Source organism: Electrophorus electricus, chromosome 12, assembly GCF_013358815.1.
Source record: "Electrophorus electricus isolate fEleEle1 chromosome 12, fEleEle1.pri, whole genome shotgun sequence".
NCBI classification, from domain to species: Eukaryota; Metazoa; Chordata; class Actinopteri; order Gymnotiformes; family Gymnotidae; genus Electrophorus; species Electrophorus electricus.
Window position 1 is genome coordinate 7,067,030 of NC_049546.1, and position 27,104 is coordinate 7,094,133.

General features: G+C 43.8%; 1 protein-coding gene across 5 annotated transcripts in view; it reads left to right on the plus strand.

Annotated features, from left to right (window-relative positions):
• The window catches only part of fam13b (family with sequence similarity 13 member B), a 36,276-nt gene extending 9,172 nt beyond the window's left edge, over nt 1-27,104 (plus strand). For 2 of the 5 annotated variants that reach the window (XM_035532243.1, XM_035532244.1), the window contains exons 7-24: nt 3,563-3,678; nt 12,442-12,483; nt 13,943-14,062; nt 14,839-14,944; nt 15,703-15,812; nt 16,887-16,941; nt 17,025-17,145; nt 17,836-17,901; nt 18,659-18,869; nt 19,048-19,186; nt 19,444-19,525; nt 19,919-20,062; nt 20,730-20,953; nt 22,700-22,783; nt 22,965-23,060; nt 23,362-23,672; nt 24,246-24,347; nt 24,683-27,104. In XM_035532243.1, the coding sequence (XP_035388136.1) occupies nt 3,563-3,678; nt 12,442-12,483; nt 13,943-14,062; nt 14,839-14,944; nt 15,703-15,812; nt 16,887-16,941; nt 17,025-17,145; nt 17,836-17,901; nt 18,659-18,869; nt 19,048-19,186; nt 19,444-19,525; nt 19,919-20,062; nt 20,730-20,953; nt 22,700-22,783; nt 22,965-23,060; nt 23,362-23,672; nt 24,246-24,347; nt 24,683-24,806 (2,253 nt within the window). In that variant the 3' untranslated portion in view covers nt 24,807-27,104. The remainder of the gene's footprint in view (nt 1-3,562; nt 3,679-12,441; nt 12,484-13,942; nt 14,063-14,838; nt 14,945-15,702; nt 15,813-16,886; nt 16,942-17,024; nt 17,146-17,835; nt 17,902-18,658; nt 18,870-19,047; nt 19,187-19,443; nt 19,526-19,918; nt 20,063-20,729; nt 20,954-22,699; nt 22,784-22,964; nt 23,061-23,361; nt 23,673-24,245; nt 24,348-24,682) is intronic. The other 3 variants (XM_035532245.1, XM_027003610.2, XM_035532246.1) reach the window with 3 other exon arrangements.

A 27,104-nucleotide genomic window follows, 5' to 3' on the forward strand; every position in this document is an offset into this window, starting at 1 on the left:
TGCAGAGCACTGCAGCCTGTTCATTCTCTCAGACTTGTAGAATGACATTTGTTTTGCTTCACAATTACCTTCTATTGCCATGCTTTCACAGGTTTGCCTTTGTGTGACCTTAGTCTACAGTCTATGCTAATATCATAGGATCTCCTTAAGCCTGTGACAATGAACCGATAAAGGAAATATTTACTGATAAGGCATAAACTCCCATCATGTGAAGAACCTTGCCAAAAGGTTGTATGATTGTTAAACAATAGTCCTTTTGTATGAAGAGAGTAACCATGGACTTACATAATTTTCAGAATATTCAAACTCACACCTACAGCAGTCTTGGTGGATACACTGTAATGCTGTAATAGCCTGACTAAGAAGATACAAGACTTGTGTAGTTTTTCTGCTCTGCACACAGTCAGAAGACTGAATGTGTTTATGAGCTTCTGGTATTCCTTGTTCATGCTTTAAGGCCACAGGCTTCAGACAGATTTGGGGAAGCCTTGCCTCACATTGCTGTCTACAGTGCTATTAGTAAGAATTGGGGGGAAGGACGTAGGAGTCTGTGCACATAGGCAGAAAGTAGGTTAACTTGTTTGTATCAAGGCCAGAGCCATGAGCTTTCAATTGGTCTATAAGTAATATAGGTATATATAAATCAGGGGACCTGCCCTCTACCAAGCCCATCTGTTCCCACTAAAACTCAGTTCTGCCTGTTCTTACTTTCCTAGTGCCCACTTGTCTTGTGACTATTCCTCTTATAGAGTCTTTTGATAATATCACTGTTTAGCAGATGTGAGTTATATCTTCATTTTCTTACTTATGATAAATAATAAACTAAGTGAGATTCAGGCCTTAGCCTTACTGTAATTTGTGCTGCACATTACACATGGAAATTGTTGTACTCCTACATAACTTTCCGAAGCTGAGTTTGTGGGGGAGCAGAGCAGGGGCAGAATTGACTTTGACTTTGAGCATTAACGCTAATGTACTTGTCTCGCCACTCGGGCCCTAGTCTTGGTTTTAGGATGACAAAGCAGTTGATGGTTTGTGTAATTGGCTGACCCAGTCCCACTCCACACAGCAGCACCATCAGAGCCATTTCAGGCCTCACAGCTATACGTGGTACTTATGGGTGGATCTGAGTGGACTTTACTGTGTAAGTAAGGCAAAGTAGGAGCCTTTTTTTCCATTGGATGTTTATTAACACACATTTATTGGATTAGAGGTATTTAGCCCAAGACCTGAGATGTTCAGACATGTCTTTATTGAAAGAAGACTGTGGAGTTCCAAAAGCTCTCACCATCATGCTAGTGACATCTCTTTGCTTTGCATGATCTTTTTTAAGGAGCCAATCTCATGTTCAGGCTTGACAGAAGCAGTGGTTGCTGGGCACCACCCAGGTCCAGTCTCCCTGGCAACACAAGGCGGGTTCTTTTCTAAACACGAGCAACTGCAAAAGGCCATGGCCTTTTGTTCCTCACATTCTTATCACTTCCCACTTGCCTGCTGTGTGTAAACTCATAGTGACACACAGGCAAAGAGGGGAAAAAGTCACCCGAGAGTGCTGCTAGAAATTTCCGCATGCATACAGACAGCACAACCTGACTTCATCCCTCAGAGGGTGAATGTATGATAGCCTCATCTTAGCTCGACTGTGTTTCCCACATATGCTCAGAAGTCTTAATCACTGCGGCTGCTAATAGGAGGACCAAGCTGCTGTTTGTACTTTTGGTTGTTTTTGTTTTTACTTTCTTGTTTTTGTTGCTTTTGGTTGTTTTTCAGAACTATACTACATGTTGACAGTACCTCCTGGGCCAAAGAAAAGTTCAGTATCTGCATACTGCATACCAACCAGCAGAAGTGACTCTACCTTGTTTAGCTCTGCCTGCTAGATTCTTTCCTTACAACAATTAAAGCTTCCCTGATCAACAAAGGGCTGCTTTAAAGGGTGTGTTGGCTCACGTAAGCTAGTAAAGCATGTTTCGAGTTGCAGGGTAGTTCTGTTTTATATATGCGCTGGTTTAAAATAATGAAATGTAATAATGTAATTAAACCAGTATAATTGTCTTCCACTGAAAGTTCATACACAATATAAGTATGTGGCTTGACCATGGGTGTACCACATGGAAGGAACACTTGCCATGTCTAATTGGCTACCCCCCCAGTGAGAGTCACTTCTGATTTGTATAAGGCTGAAAACTTCTCAGTGTTTTTCTTCTTATTGCCTGAGTTACGCCACTCCTTCTCCAACGTTCCTCACCACAAGACATTCACAGAAGGAGAATTGAAGATACTGAGAGAATCTCTTCATCCACTGCAATGAAATTGCACCATTGCTTACTTTACTTGATCCAATGGAGAGCAATAACAAGCAAACAGAACAGCAGGCGGTACCGGTAATTCAGGTTCATACATTAGTATTTATCTTTTGTCATTATGCAGACAGCTGAATATGAATATGGAGCTAATTATATTTCTGCAGCAGAACAATTCCTGATTAGTAGTGACATTGCAGTATGTACAAACACCAGCTGACATGAGTAAGAAAAATAAATGTTTTGAGTGTGCACTTCTCTTGGGCTGAATCTACCAATACTGTGTAAAAACTAGAGGAACCTGCAGACCTTTCAGTCTTGCATAACACGATGTTCAGGACTGGCAGTGTCACTCACTGTTGTGTGTTATAGTGTGGGAGAATGGCAGCATCCCATCTTTAAACCCCCTCCAGCCTAGCTAGTATGTTCGCTATGCATGACTCATATCTGCATACATGATGAGCAACTGCTGTGTTGAGCCAATCGGAGGGCTGCCAGACTGGTTGCCATGGCAATGTGGCAGCAACACTGCAGCAAATTTAGTAGATTGAATCGAGGCAGAGCTGAAGGCAGTTGTCTATGTGGTCTGGCTTTAGTGAAAAGGCTTTTCATATCAAAATAATTACTTTTTATCTGTTTATTTCACCATCATATAGGAGCTGACCCGTGGTTCATTTATCACCAGTAACGTGTATTTATAGATTGGACTGCAGATAGTATATAAACTAAGTCAACTATGTAGCCATGTCTTAAGATGGGTCATCTTTTTTTTTTCTTTTAAGTTTGTGATGAACATGCCCTACTATAAAAAATATATATATATAAAATATTTATTTATTTATTGTTTAATTTGTTTAATTTACATTCATTATTAGCATTATTTATATAGACTGATGTGTAGTTTTGGTCCAAATTCCATCCAGTACACATCCAGTTCATATCTATTATGTAATGACTGAAACAAAGAAATGTTTAACATTGCAGTTGGAGTAATTGTCATGTCAGACTTTTTTATCAATTAAATAGTTCATATCATGTGCTGTAGTTATACTATTTTATTTTATCAGCATGTTAAAGTGCATGTGAGAAGGTCATGAGATTAGAACAAAGCGAACTGTTTGCTTGCATAACATTACATAACATTTTGTGGCGATGTAGGTACATTGTGTCCATAAAGTTGTCCATCTAATATGAAATCTGCACACGCAAACATATAAGAGCTGGGACTTCATCCTAAAATGTCTCCCTTAACACGGCAGATCACTGAGCTCCTTGAAGATGAGAAGTTAGAAGTGTGTGAGGAACTTCCACAAGATGGCGAGGATGGACCTTCCCCACTCTGCCCCAAACACCCCTGTGTCTCCCCCTCTTCCAGGTAAACGCACCCCATTTAAGAGTCTGTGCTCGCTTGCTTGCTCTCACTCTCTGTCTCTCTCTATACCCCCAGTGTAAGCCAGTATCCTGAATATTTTATGGGTGCAGTTTGCTGACATGTTTAGACATGTTTCATGTGTTTTGTCATGTTCTTCCTGTTTATATTGTTTCAGTGCCATTTGCCAAAGCCTCTTGACTGAGTCAACCATGCAGTGAAATTTAGCTGGTATTTATCCTTGATATTTCATGTATTACTGTACAGTGGTATGAGCACTACTGTACAGAAGTGAGAGAGCAGTTTTTCAGCTTGACCCAAGGCTGATTCTGAGCTAGTAACTTACCGTTGCCTTGTCCTTTGAGAAGCTCTTATGATTCCACCTGGGCTGAGCTCATTTGAAGAGGATGTGGATTGAGCCTTGAGGTCTAGACAAGAACAAGGCTGCTGGATCCCTGAGCTCTGACCTCATCTGCTCTTTGTTCCTCTCAACCTGTTCTCGCTTTGATGCAAGTTGAGCAGCCTGGACCTTTTTAGAGCTGCCCCAGACTGCCTCATCCTAAATGTTTAAAGGCAGGTGCACGAGGGGTTGGTTTGACTAGGGAAAATGCAAGGAATCTACATTTGCATCTTTTTAAATGTGGGACTATTTCCATGGATGTGCTTTACATTTCGAACACGCCATTTGCAGTGGACTCCCAAGGCCATGTGTATGATTTGAGTGTTGGTTTCCATGGACATTCTGCTTGGTAAATACAAATGGCAGAGATGGGCTGATTCACTCTAGTTTTTTTTAAAGTACTGGCTGGCACAGGAGGTAAATACCTTATTTCATTTTAGATAGAAACTCTTATGTGAAGCCTTGTATTGTCATGAGAGTATTTCCAAAGTTTTCATTACATTTCAGAATACCGAGATGGAAGCATGGGTAATACTGAAATTTGGAAAGGGCTTGTTCTCTGTAAAGGATGGTTTTCTGTTCTTTTTTTTTGTTAACTTAAACTTTGATTGCTCTTGCACATGGGTAGAAAGTAGTTTCTGTGTAGTACAATCCAGTATATAACTTGTAACTTCCATTAGCTCGAGGTCTCTCGGGGCAGCGTTGAAGCTGCAAAGCTATTGGCTAATAATGAGTTATAAGTGGTATAGTAGTTTACAAAATAGCAGTGGTTTCCCCAACACTGCACATCAGTGCTTCACTCAGTTGTTTACTGTACAAGGTGCTGAAGTGCATTAATCCCTAATCCCTAAGCACAAACAGGCTGGCATAAGCATTGACCTGGGGAGAACTGTAAAATCTCTGATAATCTCTACTTTAGCAAATTAGCAGAGATTTATATTGTAGGATTTATTTTCTGGACTGCTGCCCACAGACTTGTTACCATGAAAATTCCTGTGTGTGCCATTATCATTGTGTTATAATATTGCGGGTGACCTTTGTTGTTACTGTAAGGTTTTTTGGTAAAAAGCCGGTACCTAATCACATTATTAACAACATTCACAAGATTCTTAACAAGGTTCGTACGATTTGCAAGATCTTTTTTGTTTATTTATTTATTTGTTGTGGAAATACAGTGATTAATGTAGTAACAATAGTAATAACAGAAAACTATTTGATACTTTATAGACCCTGAATACAAACTTGGACATGAACTTGCAGAACATAATTGCATGTTTAATTTGCAGTTGCAGTACTGCTTAGAAAAATTACACTTGGATACAGTTGGATATTTTCCCCAACTGTTCTTGCCTCACATATGGACCAGGCTGTTTACCCTGCTTGTTGAGCAGTCTGACTGAGAGTGTCCTTATGGAGGCATGAAAGGATTTCTGTGGCAGCTGCTGGAGAATTAAAACCCAAAGGGGCTGGTGCAGTCAGTATTATGTTCCTTAATCAGTGGTGATGGGCCCTAGCATTTAGCAAGGGATTTAAAATTCAATGACACTGTCTGGTTCTCATATCTCTTTATTAGTGCAGCGCCATTGGAGATTAACCCTTAACCTTTAGTTTTTATTAGCAATAAAGATGTCTCTGTTTACGTCACCATGAGAATTTTAGTTGTAACAGTAAAATGCAAAATCTGGAGATGGTTGGGTGGTAAGATACAGAATCTCTGAGTCCATTTCCTTCTGTTTTAATAAGTAAGTTTAAGCCCAGTCCAGACTGTCTTGATCTATACAACAGTGTCTGAAGCTGAAAGAATTTCAGTGTGAACTGGTATCTGAAATGAATGTCAGAACATGGCTTGACTGACATTTTGGTCTTGCTTGTGGTTAGTTTTACCATGCCTAGATTGGGCTGGTTCCATTTAGGTGTCTCAATCATTAAGACCAACCATGAATAATAATCCTCTTTAGGCTTTTGTAATTGCAAAGAACTCTATTGAATCTTACTGTCTTGGGCAGGACTGTACACTTAGCCTAATATTTTAGATCGTAGTATTGAGGCTAGCATGCAAAATTTTAATAGCAAAAGAAAACTTGGCAATGCACATGGAAAAATGAATTGTCTTTTTCCATATGGTTATATTTACATTTACTGCATTTGGCAGATGCTCTTATCCAGAGCGAACTACAAAAGTGCTGTCATTTACTCATAGAATGCATCCTAGCCAGTACAGCAGGTAACACCCTGCATTGAAAATATTGTAAAGTCATACATGTCTGATAACCACATTAACATGTCAGCATGTCAGTAATGTGTTGTCACCTGATATCACCTAGAGGGAAATCATTCAGCAACTACAGGTTCCACTGGTAGGTTGTCGTGTTGGCTGAGGTCTGCCCCTTCAGATGAGCTAACTTGTGCAGCATTGGATGATGAGCACTTCCCATCTTCTATAAGTTTGTTTTTTTTCCTTTTTCTAAATCTACAAGATGGCTATTGTGCCAACATACTGGTTTGTTGAGAACATTAAGAAATTAAATATTTTTGTAATGGTTTTGACTCAAGCTAACATCAGCTATGATAGCAAGCATAGCTAAAGGCACAACTGCACAATACATTTTGCCAACACGCATCGCTTTCAAGGAAGTCACGTTGTGTAGATTCAGAGTACCCTAGTAGTGGATACTTGCCTTTTGTTGCAACACACTGAAAAATAAGTTTCTTACATTTCACTTTTTGATTTAGCAAAGCTCAATGATGGCAATGGATACAGTCACGGATCACAAGAAGTTTGTTGTGTATATTTGGACAGAATATTTTTAACTATAAATGCAAACCAAACTGTATTGCACTATGAGACAGCTTTTTATTATTAGATGTGAAGCACCTCAGAGACTTGGCTTGTAACTCATGCACACACTCACTCATGTTTAGAGTCAAATTTAAATTCTCCAAGTTTAAAAGGGGTGCTGTTAGCACTGAAAGAGCTTTGATGCTTCATATCAGAGACACTGTCTCTGTGCCATTATTTAACTTCAGGGATGTTCTCACTATGACAATACATTTTCCCAGTTTTTATACAGATTCTAGAAGCTACTATATTACAGAATATTTAAGCCAGTGGTGAGATATTTTTGTCTGTCTGTCTGCATCATCATGCCTTATGTCGCAAAGGGCAAATTTTACTGCATTATCTAAGCACTCATAAATACTGAAGCCTTTAGAAACATACTGCTTACTGGAAGCATTATAGTTAGGTTTTTCTGTTTCATTGTCTAGATAACAATGGATTTTCAGACCTTTGTTCTGGATACAAATAAGTACAGAGTTAACATGGCTTACATTGCCTAGAGACACGTAACATGGATGGCTCATAAAGCAGTAAACAAAGGTTTCAGTTTACAGACTTGTTTTGAGGAAAGTGCAGAAGGACTGAGATGTTTTTTGTCCCAGATGCACTTCAAAGCTAAATTTAAACTTTGCCATATATTGCGTTTGACAGCTATGGAAAGTATTTTTCATATGTCCCCAAAATAAATGGAAGGAAACAGATGGGTGTTCTTGAGATGCTTTATTGGCTGGCGCCTTGCTGTTTGGATGTGTGAACAGCTGGTTTTCACGAGGTAGTGGCATGTGCAAGGTGGAAGGGTCACTGAGTGGTCCACCCTGTCTGCAGTTCCTCAGTATTACAATTCCACTACTAGAGAGCTGATTTAACAGCTCACAGATTGGCCACCTGATCATGTGTTGTGTGTTCAAAACAAAAAAGTGCGTTGTTGACTCAACATGCCTTTATAGATATCCATAAAGTGTTGCCCAATTCTAGAACAAAATCGAATCATTTTCTTGACGTGACCTATGTAATATATCTTGTCAATGTATTTATTACTGATGCTTAAACAGTGTTTTATCACAAATGACGTCCTTATCTCTTTACCTTATGGTAAATTAAAGATTTTACCATTCCAGTGTTTTCTTTTGGTCCCGGTGAAGCTACTGTTGCAGTGATTAAGTGGGTTATGGCAAATGCTGGCAGATTTTTAACGGCTTGTTGAAGCCTTCTTTTCTTCCTATGGATACAGTTGTCCCACACTAGTTAGGATGTGAGAACGGTCATCCTCTTCAAGTGTCAGAGCAATCTGTACCCTGTTTAAGGATGTATCCATTATGTGTGTGTGCATGAACTCATGCAAACAGTCACATAACATTATTATGCTTTTCCTCTGGAAAGGAGTGTGTTGAGTGGTTCTATCAGAACTAAACAAGTATGTTCCAATAAGGGGTTAAGGATAATGGGTATCCGGGTGCCAGGCAGTTATTTGGGTGATGAGTAGGTTATATAAATGAGGCAGCCTGACAGGTGCTGGAGTGTTTGAGCACTGCAGTATGGGGGTGTGTGCAAGACATCCCACCCCCACGGTTTACTGGAGGAGGCCGGGGGAGGGTCCTCCCATGGGGGGCATGGCCATTGGCCTGTAGTGCTACGTCACTTATCCCCATATTTGAGCGAGGGTCCAGCTCGTTTACTGCAGCACTTTCTCAGCCGAGTGCCGAGCCCCGTGCACGCAGGCAGCCAGCACAGACGGGACACTGCAGGATGAGTGCCGGCAGCCTCTGCTTGCTCTTCGACCTTCTCATACAGACGCTGGCTCCACAGAGCGCCCAGTCAGGATAACCAGACCCCCATCCTACAGGGCTACGGAAACAGCTCCCCACGCACACCCAACTGTCAGAAATGGCTTGTGAAGTCCTCCTGCACAGGTACCGTGTCTGATGAGAGTGTGGCGGTGGGAGAAGACCAGGCGATTCATTGAGGAGAGGTGGATTACAGAAGTGTGCTGCATTACTGGCAAAAGGCTGTGAATATTGAAACAATGCTGGTCATTCATTGCAGTCTCTTCATCTCCCTGCATCTGTTTGCCAGGGCTTACTGGTAGCCTTGCTTTGAACAAATCTCAAACTAGACCCTGTATTGCACAGGCATGTTTCTGATGTATGTCAACAGAAAGAATTCACAGCTACCTTAAATTTGGGCCGTGAGAGAGCAGCTAAGAATAATTATCGCCTGTATGGGTATTGTTGTGAATGGATATGTATCACAGCAGCAATTATCAAAGGAAAAGGAATACATTGCGAAAACTTGCAAAGTTGCTGAATCATAAGCCCCTGTATCTCACTGGTTGGCAGTGTGTGAATACAAGTATGTGAGCCGTCAGTAGGCTGAAAGTGCTGAGTCAGGGGAAGCGTATTGTTCCTGGTCCTCTATGCTTTGCACTCTCATGATGATACAGCAGCCTGGCTCTCTGAAACGCATGCTTTCCTGTTTTCAAGTACGCGTGTTCCCTCCAGGTACAGCCCTCTAGCGGAGAGGAGTGTGGTCGATCATATTCATCTCTGCAAAATTATGCATGTTATGTGGCTGAGTTTCAGCTCCAGGTTGAAAATACTTTATTTAATCGTTTCCCAATCAACCCCTCTGGGCTGTTTCCATACTGAGTAACTTCTGCTGAGTAACTTCACCATTGAAGCTGTTAACCTTAGGGGAAATTGATTTCATCACCCCAGTGGACATTGGGCTAGGTGGATTTGTCCAGTTTGAGAAGAGGAGACACACTGACTCATTCTATCACAGTGAACATTATGCCTCCTGGAATCTCACTGCAGATTTTGCATTAGTTTGTCCTTAGAGGAAAAAAATCCAGCAGCACTCCCCTGGAATCCATAGAAGTATTCCTGAGTAGTTTACAGGCTGAAGGAGAATGTTATAGGAAGCCTCCTCAGAGTGCTGCAGATGACTCTTGGCTCCTATTAAATATGTAAATCCTATAAGCCTCTCTGCCTTCAGCGATGTAACAAAAGAGGGTTTCGATGCCAGAACGTCCATATAACAGTGAGAGGTAAGGAGGCGGACGCGTGTGTGGAGAAGAGCTTGATTTATTAGGGGCGAATCCAGAGTCGTAATCATCAGAGTAGTCCAGGGTCATAGAGCCAATACTGAGATTACAGGGATGCATGATAAACAAACACTTGAAGGCTAGGAAATACGAAGCCTAGGATAACAAAACAGGCTAACTTAAACGAAGGCTTTGAAACACAGATGGACTTTCATACATCCACCAAACACAGTGAACAGCCAAAACACAGGGAGTCAGACAGTGTTTAAATACATGAACTTAACAAGGTAGAAACGAGGGACAGGTGTGAGCAAGCAAACGAGGGGCAAAGAAAACAAAAATACAGTACGGAACTAAAATACACAAGACAGGGAAAACATGGAAGCTGGGAGGGACAACTTTGACAGTACCAAGAAAAACGACATTCCTGGGAATCTGTCTCTAACCTCCCTTTTTCTAACCATTTCTGAAGTAGCATTGGAATTTTTTTTTTCTTAATGGTTTCTCTAAGGATAAATTGGTTTATTGACATATGGACTTGAGTCCCCAACAGTCTAAATATAAACATATCTGAGACAGACGCTCAGATCTGCCAGTGATGAAGTTGCTGGATATGTATTGTTACCTCCTCCTCTCCCTCCCACGCATGAACTTAGAACCATCATATGATTTCCTTTTGTTCTTCCACCCATCTTTGCACTGAGCTTAACAGTAGGGCTGGGTAATGAAGGGAAAATAGTCTGATCGCATTTTTGATATATAAAAATTGATGATGCTGTCACCTTGTACAGTATCCTGCTAATGATTAAAGCCTAAGAAAACCAGAGTGTCCATTAGTTAAACTTCAGAAAACAGTTTATTTGAAAAAAATAATGTAATAGACATTTAACTGTGCAAACATGCTTTATCTGCTTTAACAAACTTTATTTTAACAAAATAAAGTAATATTAATTAATGTACTGGTTTTACATGTCTCAGATGTGTTAAAGATTGAAGTCTGTAAAAAGTGAAACATGTAAACACTGTAAACTAGTTATTATGCTACATCTGTGCTTGTTATCATTGGAACTGTGCTGTTCTGTCCTTTCTCATTTTTAGTTGCTTTTCAAGAGTGGTTATGAGCACAAAAGACAACACGATTTATTGTTGTTTTGGTACAGCCCCACTAGTGCCGCCAAAATGTGGAGGTAGCCACTAAAGGGGGGCTGCATTTTCACACTGTGGGTGTAGAAAAGATTTGATGCATTTCCTGTCTTGGTTTGCGCTGACCAATGACATATTTTGTAAATGTCTTAATCTGTGTTTTATCGCTTTTCAGGTATCCAAACTACATCCATTTTTGTCAACATTTTCACTTTCTCTTTCGTGACACTTGCTGGTTCCACTCATCGTTTCCTCGCTTTCTTTAGCGCTGGTAGCTCAAACAATGCTTTAGGGTAGGAAAATTTGAATGTACTTTGATGTGCAAGCCAAAATGACTGGCTGGCTGTTGTCACATTTAATTTTTTTCTGTGCGATGGGCAGTTATATTCATCCATATTGAGTGAAAATGTCAAAAGCTTATCAACACAAAATTTCTCGCGATCCTGTTTTGAAATTCTTTTATCGCCCAGAACTACTTAAACAGACTTGTGCTTGATGCAGAGCAGTTTTCTCTGGAAGGGAACTGGTTTTAATGTAGTTTTACATCTTTTGTTGTGTAGGAGTTTACTTTTGAAGAGATGGTTCATCATTTTGGTGATATTCATATGTGCTTCGAAAGAGCTTCTGTCTTGACATACCTGCATGTCACTGTGTGGTTTTAATGCACTGTAGCTTACAGAGTCAGATGTCGGTGTCTTTGATGTCCTTGGACAGATCTATGAGACATGAGAATATTTGCCCAGCAGCACAGTTCTGGGAAGATTCTGACACTGCACCACATAACCGATCATCTTTCTTAGCTGACTTGGAATGCATGATCCTGTCATGTCTGTACTCTGGTGTTTGGCTGAATTTTGCACTTTACAATAGCCAACAGCGTCATGGCAGGTTTTAAAACCGCTGGGAACCATTAACCTGATACTGGCGCTGACGGTGACAAGTAAGCCTCCGTTATGTAAGTAGGATTCTTCACATGCCATATCATGTTTATAGAATCACCAAACACTTCCTGCCAGACACCCTCTTCCTGATCTGTTCAATGTCCACTATCACATTTGGCTGTACATGAAACAGGCGAGGACAAACTCCTGCGTTCTGAACATCTCTGCCTGCCCCTGCTGGCATTGGCAAGTATTGCAGAATGATGAAGTAGCTGTGTGAGAGGATGTCAGCAGCCCTCAATGGAATTCACCTCTGCTCACCACCCTGGCAGGCTGTCATGCACTAACATAGCAGCCTAGATTAAGAACAAGAGCAGAGAAGGTCAAGGGCCTCTTCTACACATGCAGGCACATTATGGTGCGACCTGTGTCCTAATGAGGGCTCCTTTCTCTTCTTTTCCAGCCCACACATCTCTTCCATCAGTATTCTTCCAGGATCTGCAGAGTAAGTACCGTACAGCCTGCTTTCCTTTGACAGCCGCCATCGGACATGTATATTGGCCACTCGGGCAAAGCTCATTTTGACAAAGCACAACAGTTTTCATATAGATACTTAATTGTGCCCATACTGAATTATGCCGCTGACCTTGACAAATGCACTGTTACATAAGTATAACAGACCATAAAATTCCTGCAGGGTGTACAGAAGGCAAGGCAGAGCTTAACAAATAAAATTGTATACATTAACCCAGAGAAGTTTAGGGCTGTTTTCATTATGTAACCGCTGTCGGAACAGAGAGGGTATTGGCTCAGTGGTGGAAACAGATAACCTGTGCTTCGAAATGATTAGCAGCTGCTGAGATTTTATGGGCTTAGTGGAGTGTGATGAAAACCAAGAAGTCCAAGGTTCCTGTGAAAAGATTAACTACAGAACAACTAACTACTTAACTACTCTGTGGAAGCTTAGCTTAGACGGGCCTACGGAAACTGGTGCCCCGCTGTAGTATGAAGTATGACCGGCAGATAATGGTTAACAGAACAAAAAGTTAACTGACACTTCTTTTTTCTTTTTTTTTTTTTAATTAGTGGTTGCCACTGTTCGCGCTGTTTTAGTAATGTGCATTATATGCACTAATGGATAAATAGTTTTCTGGCTGGGAGGTTGGTGAAAGTGCACAGTCATACAGCTAAGATCCCATTACTGTTTCGGCTGGACTGAGCCATCAGTGCAGGCTGTGCATTATCCTGCTGGCTGTTGTATAGCTCCAGCATACAGATAAACCTCAGACAAAGAGCACTCATGTGACCCTGAGGTAGGGCAGGGCTGCATGGTTGCGCACATGCCCAGCTGATGGACAGGTCCCAGCCACACATTTAATAAACAGAGAGCCTCCCCTGAGAGGTGAATAATGATATCTGCACGTACCTTTTGGCATGTAGAGAGATGGCATGACCCCAGGCAGCGGCTTGTGGCCCAGTCATCCACGTTGGGAGCTTGCGTGCTCCACACAAAGTGCCCAAGTGGGAGCATCCAGGACCAGCCAGCAGCCGGTCCCGTCCCTCACCTCTCGTGGCTCGCCTGCGAACACGGTGAAGGTGTCGGGACGCTCAGGCACCTTCGCTGCCAAGCAGAGAGGGGCAGGGTGCTTAAAATGGCGTCTTGTTATTGAGGACTCGAGGCTGGCTCTGAAAGGACTGCTTCCTGCTGGCAAGATCTTCTTGTTTAACCTTGTTAATCAGAGCTGAGCAGCTCTAAATGGGTCACACAATTATAAAGTTAGGAAACTTTGTCCAGGCCTCAGTAGTCCACCCTGTTCTTTGATGGAGGTGTATTGTGTTGACACGCCAACACACCCACATGTTATGGTTAAGTGTGCAACTAATTGTGCATGTTTGTGTTCTTGTCAGGGTCAACTCTTATGTGATTACCGTGTGTCTGTGCGTGCCTGCATGCGTGTCTGCAGTATCCTCCACAGGACTATCCGTGCAGCAGTTGAGCAGCATTTGTTGGACCTGCAAAGCTCTATAGACCAGGATCTCAGCAGCTATGGGAACCAGGGCTCATCCTGCCAACCCAGCCAAGGGTGAGCGTGTGTTCACTGATTAAAACGCACTCCAGCAGATGTAGCTATGTAGCCTGAATGTAAGCTAAGGCTAGAATTATGGTTACATTTTTTTGTTTCCCTGTTTACATTTCCTTGTAGACAAAATAATAAACACCTAGTTGTTTTCTTCTATATATTTGTTCCATATATATCCGGCTATCAAATTTGGTCTTAAATACTTGATTAATTATTCCAACAATTTTTAAATGCATCCAATAGAATATTGAAAGAGAATGTTATGTACAACTTTTTCATTACTTCTATCCAGTTATCTATGTTTGGTCTTTCGGGTTGTAACCATTTCCTGGTCTGCTGAGGTGTAATTAATTAAAAAAAATCTCATCATGCTTTCCCAACAGTATTCATCCATTTTATAGAGTTGCGTTGCCACGGAAATCTCCATATATCCATATATTTTTCATCTTTATTTATTTATTTATTTTTATTAATTATTTAATGATTGTTCCTTCCTTTTCCCATTTTTATTTCACAGTCTGTTGAGTGCATATTCATACTCATAAGGGCTTTATAGGTCTTAGAAATAATTTTATGGTACACTTCGTCTTTAGATGTATATGCCTTGATTAATTATTCCTCTGATTCAATTTGCATATCCCCTTGATTTTCTGGTCAAAGTCATTTCTAATTTGAATACATCTGTAAAAGTCTTCGTTCTCTAATAGAAAACATTCCTTCAGTGATTTAATCTCTATATATTTCTAAACCTGTGTCTCTATTTATGTGTGCCTCCACAGAAATGGTCCCATTGAGAAGATGGCAGAGCCAGAAGAGGATGAAGGAGAAGATGAGTCTGACTCTCCGAGCACTGCAGAGGCAGACCAGTCTGTAGAAGTCAATGAGGTTTGTAGGCAGGGTGATGTGCATGCGCAAGCAGGTGTTCTGATCTTAGTGCTTCACCACTGAGCCAAGAGCAGATGTTTCTCACAGCAGCATGGTAGTCATGGTATTCATGTCTGTGAAACAAGAGCTCTTTGTGTCTGTTGCCCAGTGACCCATTCCACAGCCTGTGTTCCTTGCTATTAGGAAGGCCGAGGTTTTGTCTTAATACACAACAAAGCTGTTGTCCCTTATACCTGCCTCCAAAGGAGCATGGAAAAAGTGTCAGCATGTCTGATGAACAGGCTGTGGACTGTTCCTCGCAGCCACGGGCCGACCTGCCCCCGACAGCCTGTTTTGTTTGTTTTTTTTTCAGTATACACCCATCACACCTGTGGTCTGCATCCCTGTAGGTCCCTGAAATGGGCCAGCCTCTTTTAATAGACCATCCAGAGGAATGACAGCAGTATCTGCATAGCAACATCCTGCACACACACACACACACATGCACAAACACACCATGGGCCCCTTCTTATCACCAGTTGGCCTTGAGCGCTTACAGGCTCATGTTCAGTTATGTCTTGTCCTCCTGTATTTAAAGCACTCCACAAGCAGTTTCCCTTGAGCTCTGAGTCCTGTGTACTCATTATTTGTGTATGCCCTCATAGTCACCCAAGCATTCTGTGCCTGTTCCTGTTCCAGCTCAAGCGTTCAGAAAATGACACAATTTTAATGTCTTTGTTTTATAAAAACCAAACAGAATCCACTCTTTTTTTCCACAGGCATTTCAAGCTTTCCAGCCTGGCAGCCTCTCACTTAAGGAAAGTTCTAGAATGGACCTCAACACGGAGGATCTCGTGGATGCTGAGAACAATATCAACACAAGTTCAAGGTTAGCTCTGAAGTATTACCAGCGTGAAGCACTGCCAGCGTGCTAATATTCTAAGATTTAGATTTTATTTCTACTGAGGAAGGCTGTGTTATTTTAGAGGCAATCAAGCTCCATAATCTTCAAAGCCGCTTTTCCAGTGTAGGGCCACACAGTTAATGGGGCGATTTTAGCCATATTCTGGACTCCTGAGAACAGTTAGTTTCTTTTTCCCCAAGTTTTATGCTGGCAATCGGGACCTGGAAGTGTATGAGGCAGAGACAGATACCAGTCATAATTTGTCATAATTATTACAGAATTATTAATAATTATATTACATAATTATGTAATTACAACCTCTAGTCACTGCAGATGTTTAATGAGATTTGAGTTAAGGAGATTTTGAGTTTTTGGGACTATTTAATGGAGGGTTTATGTGTGCAAAACAGCACAGGAACAATTGAAATGCTGCTAAGGAGAGAAGGCAACAAGAAGAGGCAGTAAATCTCTGTCATTAAACCATCCACCTGAACGGTTCTGCTGCTCTGGGTACAGTTAGCTAACTGTGATGGGGAGAAAAAAACTGAGCTAAGCACAGTTTGTAAGGGACAGTTACTGTCCCTGCTCAGAACTATTCAGCCCAACAGTGGAAAAGAGCTCATTTGTTTGATGACATTCAGGATTCAGTCGATACACTGACAAGTTTTTATGGAGCTTTTAGAACCATCTTGCTCATCATTAGCTGACTCTGTCAAATGTAGTGCTTTTGTGAAATTTTTGCTCAAAGCCATTTTTTATGAATTTCATAAATTCATTAGGCTACATTTCAGGGGAATATGTGCTGGTGAGCTGTAGAATTATGTGGTCATACACTTGTTTTTTCATCTTTCTCAAACAGCAGATTCTTTGAAGATCTCTACATGTATTCTGTTCTGTTTACATTTTATCTGTCATCACCCACTCACCTCTTAATCATCTTAATTGGAGACGGGAGACTCTGATGTACCACAGTACAGAATATAGGTTAATAATGGAACCAAATTTGCATCAACAGCTTTGCAACTGTTTCTAAGTGCACGTAGCGTTTTTTCCCCACAGACTAGAAGTGTACCCATTGTGGGAGCACATGGACCAGACTGATGTCACCACCTTGGTTAGTAATGCACGGATTTGACTACTGCTGATGCTACGCTGTGAGGCTTGGTCAATGTGGCTAACACTGCTCTCCTCCCACAGGACTCCGCTTTGGATACACGTGATCCAAACGCTAACACGGAGGTCATGGAGGAGCCTGGCCAGTTGGCCCGCACCAACCACATCCAGCTTGGTTCTGTTCCCGCTGATGGAACGTGGGAAGGTAACTCTCCCTGCTCAATTGTCCTGTTAGCACTGCTCATAAGCTTCAAGTGCAACCTAGTGTCCTACGGTGGATCAGCTACTCACTGAACCTGGTGGACATGCCCATATTGGATAGTGCACTGTATGCAGGGTTCCTTGCAAATGCAGCACATCTGCAAGTTTATACCCAAACAGACTCATGTTATGGGACTGACTGTGCATCTGTGTGTGCATGTGTGTGTCTGTGTGTTCCTGGCTCACAGATAAAGTAGTGACTTTGGTGTCCTTGACACCAAAAGTGTAAACAGGTTGATGGATTTAATAGGTCAACTATTAATTAAAGGGTAAAGAGTTCTAATAGATCAGCTAACAACTACATTCCGTTTCCAAACTGTACACGGTGTCATGCCATCATTTTTTACTAACAACATGGCTCACAGGCAGTGCAGGACATTTGGAACTCTTGACAGCCTAACAAATTGACAAGCACCACATTCAACTTAGCTAGTCATAACCTATTTTTTCTTCAGCTGTAACTTCATAACATTGTGTGTGTGGCCTTGTAGTGCCGTATGGCGAGTGATAAAGCTCACCATGGTCTTCTGTGCTATCTTCTTCTTCTCTCTCTCTCTCTCTCTCTCTCTCTCTCTCTCTCTCTCTCGCTTCCTCTCTCTCTGTCTCCTGTGTTCCTCCACCCATACGTGGTCAGCATCATGTCCCAACACTTTCCCCCTCATAGACTTCACATGTATGCACCTGCAGAAGGAAGGGCATGGTAAGTAGCAGTTCCACACCCACTCTTCCTCCTGACCTCTTCCTCCTCATAACCAGCATCTCTGTTATTCTCCTGTCTGAGAAAGCAACTACCCCGTGCAGCCCCAGTTAGTGTTGCTGCCCCCTGGTGGTGTCAGCCTTGACTCTGCCAAGGTGTCCCTTCATGAATCGCCCGAGTCAGACATGGAAACTGTTGAGTGGACATGGATGAGTTTCTTTAGCACTAGGCAGGAGTCCAGTACATTCTCGCTATTCATGGTGACTCTGACTCTGCTCAGTGTGCAGGTTTTGACATGGTTGTTCACTGTGCCAGGCAGCACACAGCTCCAGTGAGCTGTGGAAGGAACTGTCCTGTTCCATCACTAGTGGCTACTCCAACCTGGTACTGGCACCCATAGCATGAAGCTCAATGTTGAATCGCATGTCTCTATTAGAACAGGTCGGGTGTATTATGGCAGCCTCCTCCGTTGGTGCAGGGCAATTATTCCAGTTATTTCACCCACAGCCCGTGCCACAGACCCCCTGGTTGGTCTGTGTGGAGTTGTGTTTTGTAGCCACTGTGCTCTGCTGGTCCCCGATGTGTTATCCTGGCCTTCTAATGCCCATCCCTCCTGCAGATCCACACTCAAACTGTGGGATGTTCTCAAGATATTGAGCTTGCTAAATTCACATATTGTTTTTAGATATTGAGATTGTTGACTCACGTATTGTTTTAAATTTGGTAATGTGTGTGTGCGCGTGTGTGTGTGTGTGTCTAGACCCTGTGCCAGTGTTCATGTCGTGGCAGGAGGACAGTGAGTGTGGAGAGGCCCAGCTGTCTCCCCTGGCCGGGCGCATGCTGCCCCTCCCCCTGGAGGAGGACACCCAGCCGCTGCTGGCCCGCCGCTTCCTCGACTTCGGGCACACCCAGCGCTTCCTACAGCATGACTCAGATGCCACGTCCCCCTCCAAAGCACTATCCTACGGGAGGTAAAGAGGCCAGACATTGCACCAAAGAACTAATCACATTCACATTCACAGACAGTCCCCACTGTTCAGACATGTACAACTCTCACAGCTCCCTGAGATACACACACTCCCATTTTTACACTAAATGATTGTACAGGTGCTTGAGTGTGGCTCACCAGCCTCCTGTGCTCTCTTCCAGGCCTCGCCGGGCCTCCTTCAGTTGCCGAGAGAGTGTGAAGGGAGACACAGTCTCTCAGCAACTCACCAAGAAGCTCCAGAACCTCAAGAAAAAAATCAAGCAGTTTGAAGAGCAGTTTGAGAAAGACAAGAACTATATGGTTGGCACAGCTACATCATGAGCCTGCCTTTACTGCCTGTTCACAACTTCGCACTGTCAGCACAGAGAAGGCTTAATCTCACTTCTGCCTGTTCACAGTTTAACATTGTCAGCACAGAGAAGGCTTAATCTCACTTCTGCCTGTTCACAGTTTAACATTGTCAGCACAGAGAAGGCTTAATCTCACTTCTGCCTGTTCACAGTTTAACATTGTCAGCACAGAGAAGGCTTAATCTGACGTCTGCCCTTCATTTTTAGCCGTCTCATGCCGACAAGGCTGCTAATCCCAAGGTCCTAAAGTGGATGACCGACCTCACCAAAATCCGCAAACAGCTTAAAGGTAAGATGCCTTTAAGCAAAAGAGAGTATGTGTGCGGGTGTGGGTGTGAGTGTGAGTACAGGTGTGAATACATGTCTGTGAGGGTGTTGGTGTGGTTGTGGGTGTATGTTTGTGTACCTGAGCGCAGGGTTGCCTGGGTCTCGAGTCAGTCCTCACTCATTAGCAGTAATCTTGTCAGTGGGAGGTGCAGCCCCTTCAGACAGAGCGGAGAGGTCTCCCCGTAACTGCTCCACGTCACATGGGACCCCCACCCACTCACACATGTGTTAGTCCATTGTGATTGGCCCCCACCCCTTTCATTTTCCATTTCCATTTGACGCCCCCTCAGAGGTGCACTGCCAAATAAGCTTCTCTCTCTCTTTAACTAAACCCCCCTTGGATGACCCCCATCAGCAGGACGACAGCACCTTTTACCCAAAGGGTCCCTGAGGCACCAGGCAGTGCTTCAGTCACACAGACGTCACTCCTCCGCCCCGAACACATCTCATTTTACACTGTCCCGTCCCCTCAATGCCTCTAGACAGGCAAGCCACTTCTGTAAGTACACTCAAACAGCAGTAAGTAGACATTAGCACTTGCCTTGTTCACCTAGCATTTTTTGGTGGGGGGGTGGGTTTTTGTTTTTGTTTTTGTTTTTTGTTTATATATATATATATATATATAAATTTTCCTTTTCTATCTTGTCTTGTTTCTTAGGTTGTGTTGCTCATACCGCATCCTATTGTACAGGAGCGCTCTCAGCCACGCGTCTCGGTTTTTGTCAGATGCATTGTCTTTTGTCAGAATTTATTTTGTGGGGTTTTTTTCGTGTTTGTTTGTTTTTGTTTGTTTGTTTGTTTGTTTTTTTCCCTTTCTTTGGTCCTGTCATTTTGGAGGGCGTGGCTCTTGTAATCGGCCATCCACCTCCGTGCTGATTTTTATTTATTTATTTATTTTACTACTACTACGGTTTATCGGCAGTGTGTTCTAGGACAGTCTTCCCATGCTCACATGCCCTCTAATTTTACAGCTAGGACACTACTGATTGAAACAGTATGCCGGGTTTAATAAACCTCTTGGAAGTGGCCATCTTGAAGAGCTGCACTAAGTTATCTCTTCATCTCAGCAAGCCACTGTCTCTCATACCTGCTAACATCTCTCACCACTCTCTCTCTGTGTGTGTGTGCGTGTGCGTGCGTGTGCGTGTGTGTGTGCACGCGCACAGATGTGAAACACAAGGGCGAGAGTGAGCTGAGCCCAAAGACACGGCCCCGCAGTAACACGCTGCCCAAGAGCTTCGGCTCCACGCTGGAGCGAGCTCCTGGCAGCTTCGCCGAGCAGGACAGCGAGGGCTGCGTGGGCCGCCCCACCTGCGAGGACACGCTCGAGCTTATCCAGCAACACATCAGAGGCAAGCGAGAGGAGGACGGCTGGCCAGAGGACATCAGAGTGAGGAGCCCACCATACCGCGCCACGCAGTCACGTCACATCCTGTAGTGCCTTCAGTAAAAAACTCAGTGCCGTGCTTGTTACGGATGTACTGCACCAAAATGGAATGAGCCTAACGAGAGGGGGGGGGGTTATGGCATGAAGTCATTTACCTAGTGCTACAGATTTGGTATAGCTACAATACTGTGCAAACGGTTTAGGCAGGTGTGCAAAGAATGCTGCAAAGTAAGAATGCTTTCAAATGCAGAAGTGTTGTTAATTTACATTTGTCAAGTATCAAAATGCAAAATGAATGAACAAAAGAGAAATCTAAATCAAATCAATAATTGGTGTGACCACCCTTTGCCTTCAAAACCACATCAATACTTCTATATACACTTGCACAGTTTTTGAAGGTACTTGGTAGGAAGGTTGTTCCAAGCATCCTGCAGAACTGACCACAGATCATTTGTGGATGTAGGCTTGCTCAAATCCTTCTGTCTTTTCATTCAATCCCAGACAGATTTCAGGATGTTGAGATCAGTACTCTGTGGGTGTCATCATCATTTGTTCTTCTTTATGCTGAACATGGTTGTTAATGACATTGGCATTTTATGTTTGAGGTCATTGTCCTGTTGCAGAATAAATTTGGAGCCAATCAAAGGTGCCTCCCTGATGGTATTATATGATGGACAAGTATTTGCCTATATTTCTCAGCACTGAGGACATCTTTAATCTTGGCCAAATCCCTAAGTCCATTTGCTGAGATGCAGCCCCAAATCTGCAAGGAACCTCCACCATACTTCACTGTTGCCTACAAATACATTATTGTATGGCTGTCCAGGCCTTCAGCGAACAAACTGCCTTCTGTTACAGCCAAATATTTCATATTTTGACTCATCATCCCAGAGCACCTGCTGCCATTTTTCTGCACGCCAGATTCTGTGTTTTCATGCATAGTTGATTCGATTGTCCTTGTTTCCATGTCGAACGTGGAAGACCACCACTTCTGGCCAGACTTTTCCAAGCAGCAGATAGGTGTACCTGGTGCCACTGCTTTCAGCCAGTTCTGAGTTGATGGCACTGCTGGACATGTTGATTTTGAAGGGAAGTAAGCATGACGTGTCTTTCACCTGCTGCCCTGTTGCCTTGGCCAACCCCTGCGTCTACGGTCCTCAGCGTTGCCTGTTTCTTTGTGCTTCTTCAAAAGAGCTTGTACAGCACATCTTGAAACCTCACTCTGCTTTGAAATCTTGCCTTTGAAACCTCAGTCTTACAGATGCAGCATAACTACCGTGTCTTGTTTCTGTGCTCAGTCTTACCATTGTCTATGACCTGTGACAGGTGTGCAACCGGTCATCCACAGGTTCACATTTTTAGGAGTTTGGCTCCTCACCCTGTTTTCAGCCTCCTACACAGCTGTTAATGAATGTACATATGAAAATGCTGATCCTTATCAGCTAGTTGGTGTAATTGGTCAATCACACACCTGATTATAATCCTACAAAATCCCTGAATTTGTGTACCTAGATTTGATGCTGTTTTGAAGGCAAAGGGTGGTCACACCAGTTATTCATTTGTTTTAGATTTCTCTTTTGTTCATTCACTTTGCATTTTTGACACAAACAAATTAACACCTATTTTTGAAAGCATTCTTACTGTGCATATTTTATTCCCCACACCTGCCTAAAACTTTGCACACTACTGCATGCAAGGAGAGAAAGCGATCCAGATGTGGGATTAAAATGTGGCGTGTGTTGTTGACAGAAAATGACCAAGGAGCAGCTTTCTTGTGAGAAGACGATGCTGCAGAAGAACCTGCTGTATTACGAGGGCCTACACGGCCGCCCTGTAAGGCTCGGCTCTCCGCCACTCTTGCACACATGCATGCACACATCAGAAAGGCAGACAGTAAACTGTGACCAAAAAACAGGCTCCCTGACTACATAGCGCTATACTTGTGCACACTGTGTATTGCAAGCATAGTGGTCTCTGGAGGCCAGTGCTGAAGGATGTGTTTCTGTTCCTACAGGTGACACGTGAGGAACGCCTGATAGTCAAGCCCTTGTATGATCGGTACCGGCAGGTGAAACAAATGCTCACTCGAGTCAGCATCACGCCCATTATTGTAAGACTCTATCCTTGCCTTGTCTCACACACACTTTTCAAAAGATTCAAATCTGCTTGGGTTTTCTGGTTCTAATGTTTATTTAAAGAGTGCCCCTTGTGAAATTGCCTTCTTTGAAGCATAATGGACCAGTTGTGTAGTGGCTGTCATTATTATGGTCCTCACAAACAAACTGTTGTCTTGCTGGCTATGTTGAGGAAAATCCGGTCGCGTGTGCCAGTGATGCATTGGTACAGTACAGTGATATCTTCACGAGCAGAATAGCCTCACCACTCAAAACCACCCCACCCCGCACCCCCAGGCATCTCCCTCCAGCAAGAGGCGCAACCAGACCCTCCAGCCCATCATTGAGGGAGAGACGGCCCACTTCTGTGACGAGATCGAGGAGGAAGAGGAGGAGGAGGAGGAGGAGGAGGAGGAGGAGAGCAACGGAAAGGAGCACGATAGCGGAGTCCTGCCGGGCGAGGAGTCCGAGGTGATCATCGCCCTGGACCCGGCAGCCCGGCCCAGCTCAGAGCAGCCTCAGTTCGACAGCATCCTGAGGCCTAAGATGGAGAGCTCGGGCAAGATGACCCTGGACCTGCGTCTGTCCAGCTCCAACGCCTCGTCTATGTAAGTGCAGCAGACCGACAACACTGGCCCAACCTTGGCCTCACCACCCACAGATTAAAACAGCTCTGGATACCAGCCACAGTCACTTTCGCCTTTAGCAGAACCGTTAATGATCACTTCAACCCGCCAGGTGCCGTTTAAGAAAAAGCCACTTTGCACGTTTTAACTGTTGGCTCTCGCACGCTACCCAGTGCCATACTCGGCAGTTTATGAGGCGAGAGCGATCCTGTTACGCACAAATTGTGTGGCAACCCATTTAAAGCACTTGGCACAAGGCTTGTGTGCCTGTAAAAGTCACTCCATAGAAGGATAAGGTTGTGATCCCTTTAGAAGGAAGTGCTCCACGTGGACAGTCCAGGCCAGGCTGATCTGGCTGCCACTCAGAGTGTGGTCACCTCCTCGGCCTCTCTCGGCACACCGCCTCACTTCAGTGCCCCTCCTGTACCGCAGGGCATGGGCGCTTCCTTCTCAGAAGGGAAGGGCATGATCTGTGCCTTTGAAACCACACAACATCCAGTAGCTGTAAGCGAAGCTCTATATAGGGACAGTGAATAACCACGCTGTATTCCCCAGGCCTGAGCTCCTGGAGCAGCTATGGAAAGCCCGAGCAGAGAAGAAGAAGCTCCGGAGGACCATCCGTGAGTTTGAGGACCAGTTCTACCAACAGAATGGAAGGTGAGCCACAAGACATCTGGACAGATGGTGCTGGCACACTTTGGGTGAGCTGCAGGGCATTTAGAGTCTCCGGTGTCCGTGTTCACAGGCCGCACCCTTTGTACGAACCTTTCCAGGAATGAAGGGCTTCTACTCACTCACTCATGCACTTTCACACACATTAACACACGTTCCTTCACATAAGCTGCAGTGGAAACAGCATTAACCCTACAATGGATTCGATTAGCCCCTGCTCTAGTGCACTGGTGTAGTGCTTATTCCGGAAGCATGACGCTGTTCCAGTGACGTGAACAGAAGACCGGTTTAGCTAACAAAGGGCCTTTGTGTCCCCACAGGAACGTGCAGAAGGAGGACCGCGTGCCCATGATGGACGAGTACAAGGAGTACAAGCGCATCAAAGCCAAGCTGCGCCTGCTCGAGGTCCTCATCAGCAAGCAGGACTCCTCCAAGTCCATCTAGGGCCTGGCCAGCCTGACATCACCCCACAGCCCCGTCCCCTCCCCACCTGTTACTGCTGCTCCCAACCTCACCTCCTCAAAGACACCATGCCCCAGTGCTGCTGAGGAAGGGGAACATTCACACCTTTTGTCCTGCTGCCTAACAGCCACTCACCCTTCCTGTCTTCCTTTTGTGTAACTCAGACTGAGGATGTTGGGATTTTTTTTCTCTCCTTTTTATCTCCTCTGGGTGTGACATTGAGACTTGGGTTTCTCTTTCCTTCTCGCTTCATGTCAACCTTGTTTTCTCATAGTGAGAAAACTTTTAAAGTGGAGAGGGACTCGCTCGGCGTTGCAGCCCACGACGTGTTTGAACGGCTCAAACAGAACTCCCGACCACGGCCGTGGTCAGCACCTTTAACAGACTCATGCTACAGGCTTCTAGCTGCCTCCCCAAACACTGGGGATCTTTTTTGCTGTTGGAGCACGCGCATTTGGACAGGCTTCTGTGTCTACACTCATGTAAATCCTTTATTTATGCACAACAGCGATGCATAATGTACGCGTTACCGTATGTCTTGACAAACGCAAAGGCGTTACTTACAGACACTGTATTGTAAATTAATATCAGTGGTTTTCTTTCTTAGCTCTTTTGGCTCAAAACGTTGGTGCTCTTTTCTCTTTCCTTTCTAATAATGTACACTTGGACTCTCAGTCAAGCTTGAACCGGCATACAGAAGACAATTTAAATGCTGCAAGCTGGACTATCATATAGTATTCCCTAATTTCTGGCTGCACTAGGCTAATATTTTAACATGTATCTAGATGTGTAATTTATTTATATAGCTAGTTTCCATATTCCTGCTTTAGATTCCAGTTTCTCTTGGCTCTGTGGATTGACTGGATGGGAGAGTGAATATGCCAAATGCACAGGAGCAGCTGCCATGAGGCTGGTGTTAAGAGTGAGGTCATGTCCACCATCAGTCATGGAGTCCTGTGCTCACTGCGCTCTCTCTCCCATGCGGTCAGGTCGTAGCTCATCCTGTGGCTGGAGGGCCCCATGGCCGCACTCGAGAGTGCATAGCAGTGTTGCACTCACGCCAGCCCTGCTTAGTGCCAGCAAGACACTTTGCCCTGGGAAGGCACGCCGTCAGAAAGCACCGGCCAAAGCACTGGGCGGGGCTGCTAATGGCTGGCTACCCTTCCACCTACATTCCATCAGCATCAGCTAAGCTCAGCAAGAGCACGCTGCAGCCCTGCCGTTCACCTCGCTTGTTCATCGTCGCGCTGTTTTTAAAATGGCGGCTTCGTTGGGATTTTATTATCAAAGGCACAGAGGAATCGAGAATGGCTTTAAGTCAAAGTTCAGGCAGTTCCTGCAGTGCTACTGGTTTCCTGGTTAAGGAGAAAAACCTCCACATTACCTGATCCACTTACTGTACACACCTGCTTCGTGGTGGCATTTTAAGGGCCTAACGCTGGTCATCACTGATCCATGAGCATCCCAGGATAAGAGCAATGTATCACAACGACAACAGTCATGTATCACCTTGTGAGTTAAATCAACCTTTTACTGTAGATGCCTTCATGTATCTAAAGTTGTTTTCCCTGCTTGACTGGAACAACTCTAAAGTGAAGGGCACTTTTTTGGACATATTTGCGTTCAGCTATGGGCATTAGGTAGCACAGCAGAAAGCACTTCTTGTAATGGGAGACAGTCTGGGGATTCGTGTCAGAGATGTGTGACAATGACCTGTCATTGCTCCAGTGTTTTGGGATTAAAAAGGCTAACTCCAAAGATGCACTTGATGAGCTTGTAGCTGTTGAAGCCGTGGAGGTCAAGTTCAGAATACAGATCTGAAGTGGATGAAAACAGGATGGGTTCTGAATTTGTGTGGGAGCTAATAAACATTTATTTGCACAGCATTCTGAGAATGCAGCCCGTTTGTTGCAGTTTATTAAAGCACTACTAGTGTCTGAAGGATGTTATTTCTCGCATGTTAAACCCATATGTATCACTTTGTGATTGTGATAATGCAGATGTCCTTTTTTTAATGAGCAGTACTTTGTACTCATTTTGTAACTTTCACCTTCAACAATATATACTTCTCTACAGTGTAGTAGCTGCTTGTATTAGCTGAGCATCTGTTTTGTTTTGTAAAAGCTGGTTAGTAGTGAGTTTGCATGGCAAGTATTTGTATTTGTTTTAGTGCCATGAAAAAAGCAATAACTTTAGCATTGAGATTGAGGTCTTTATCAATGGAATGAGAGGCCTTCTGTATCCACTATGTGCATTTTGAATAAATGGCTTGTTAGTCTT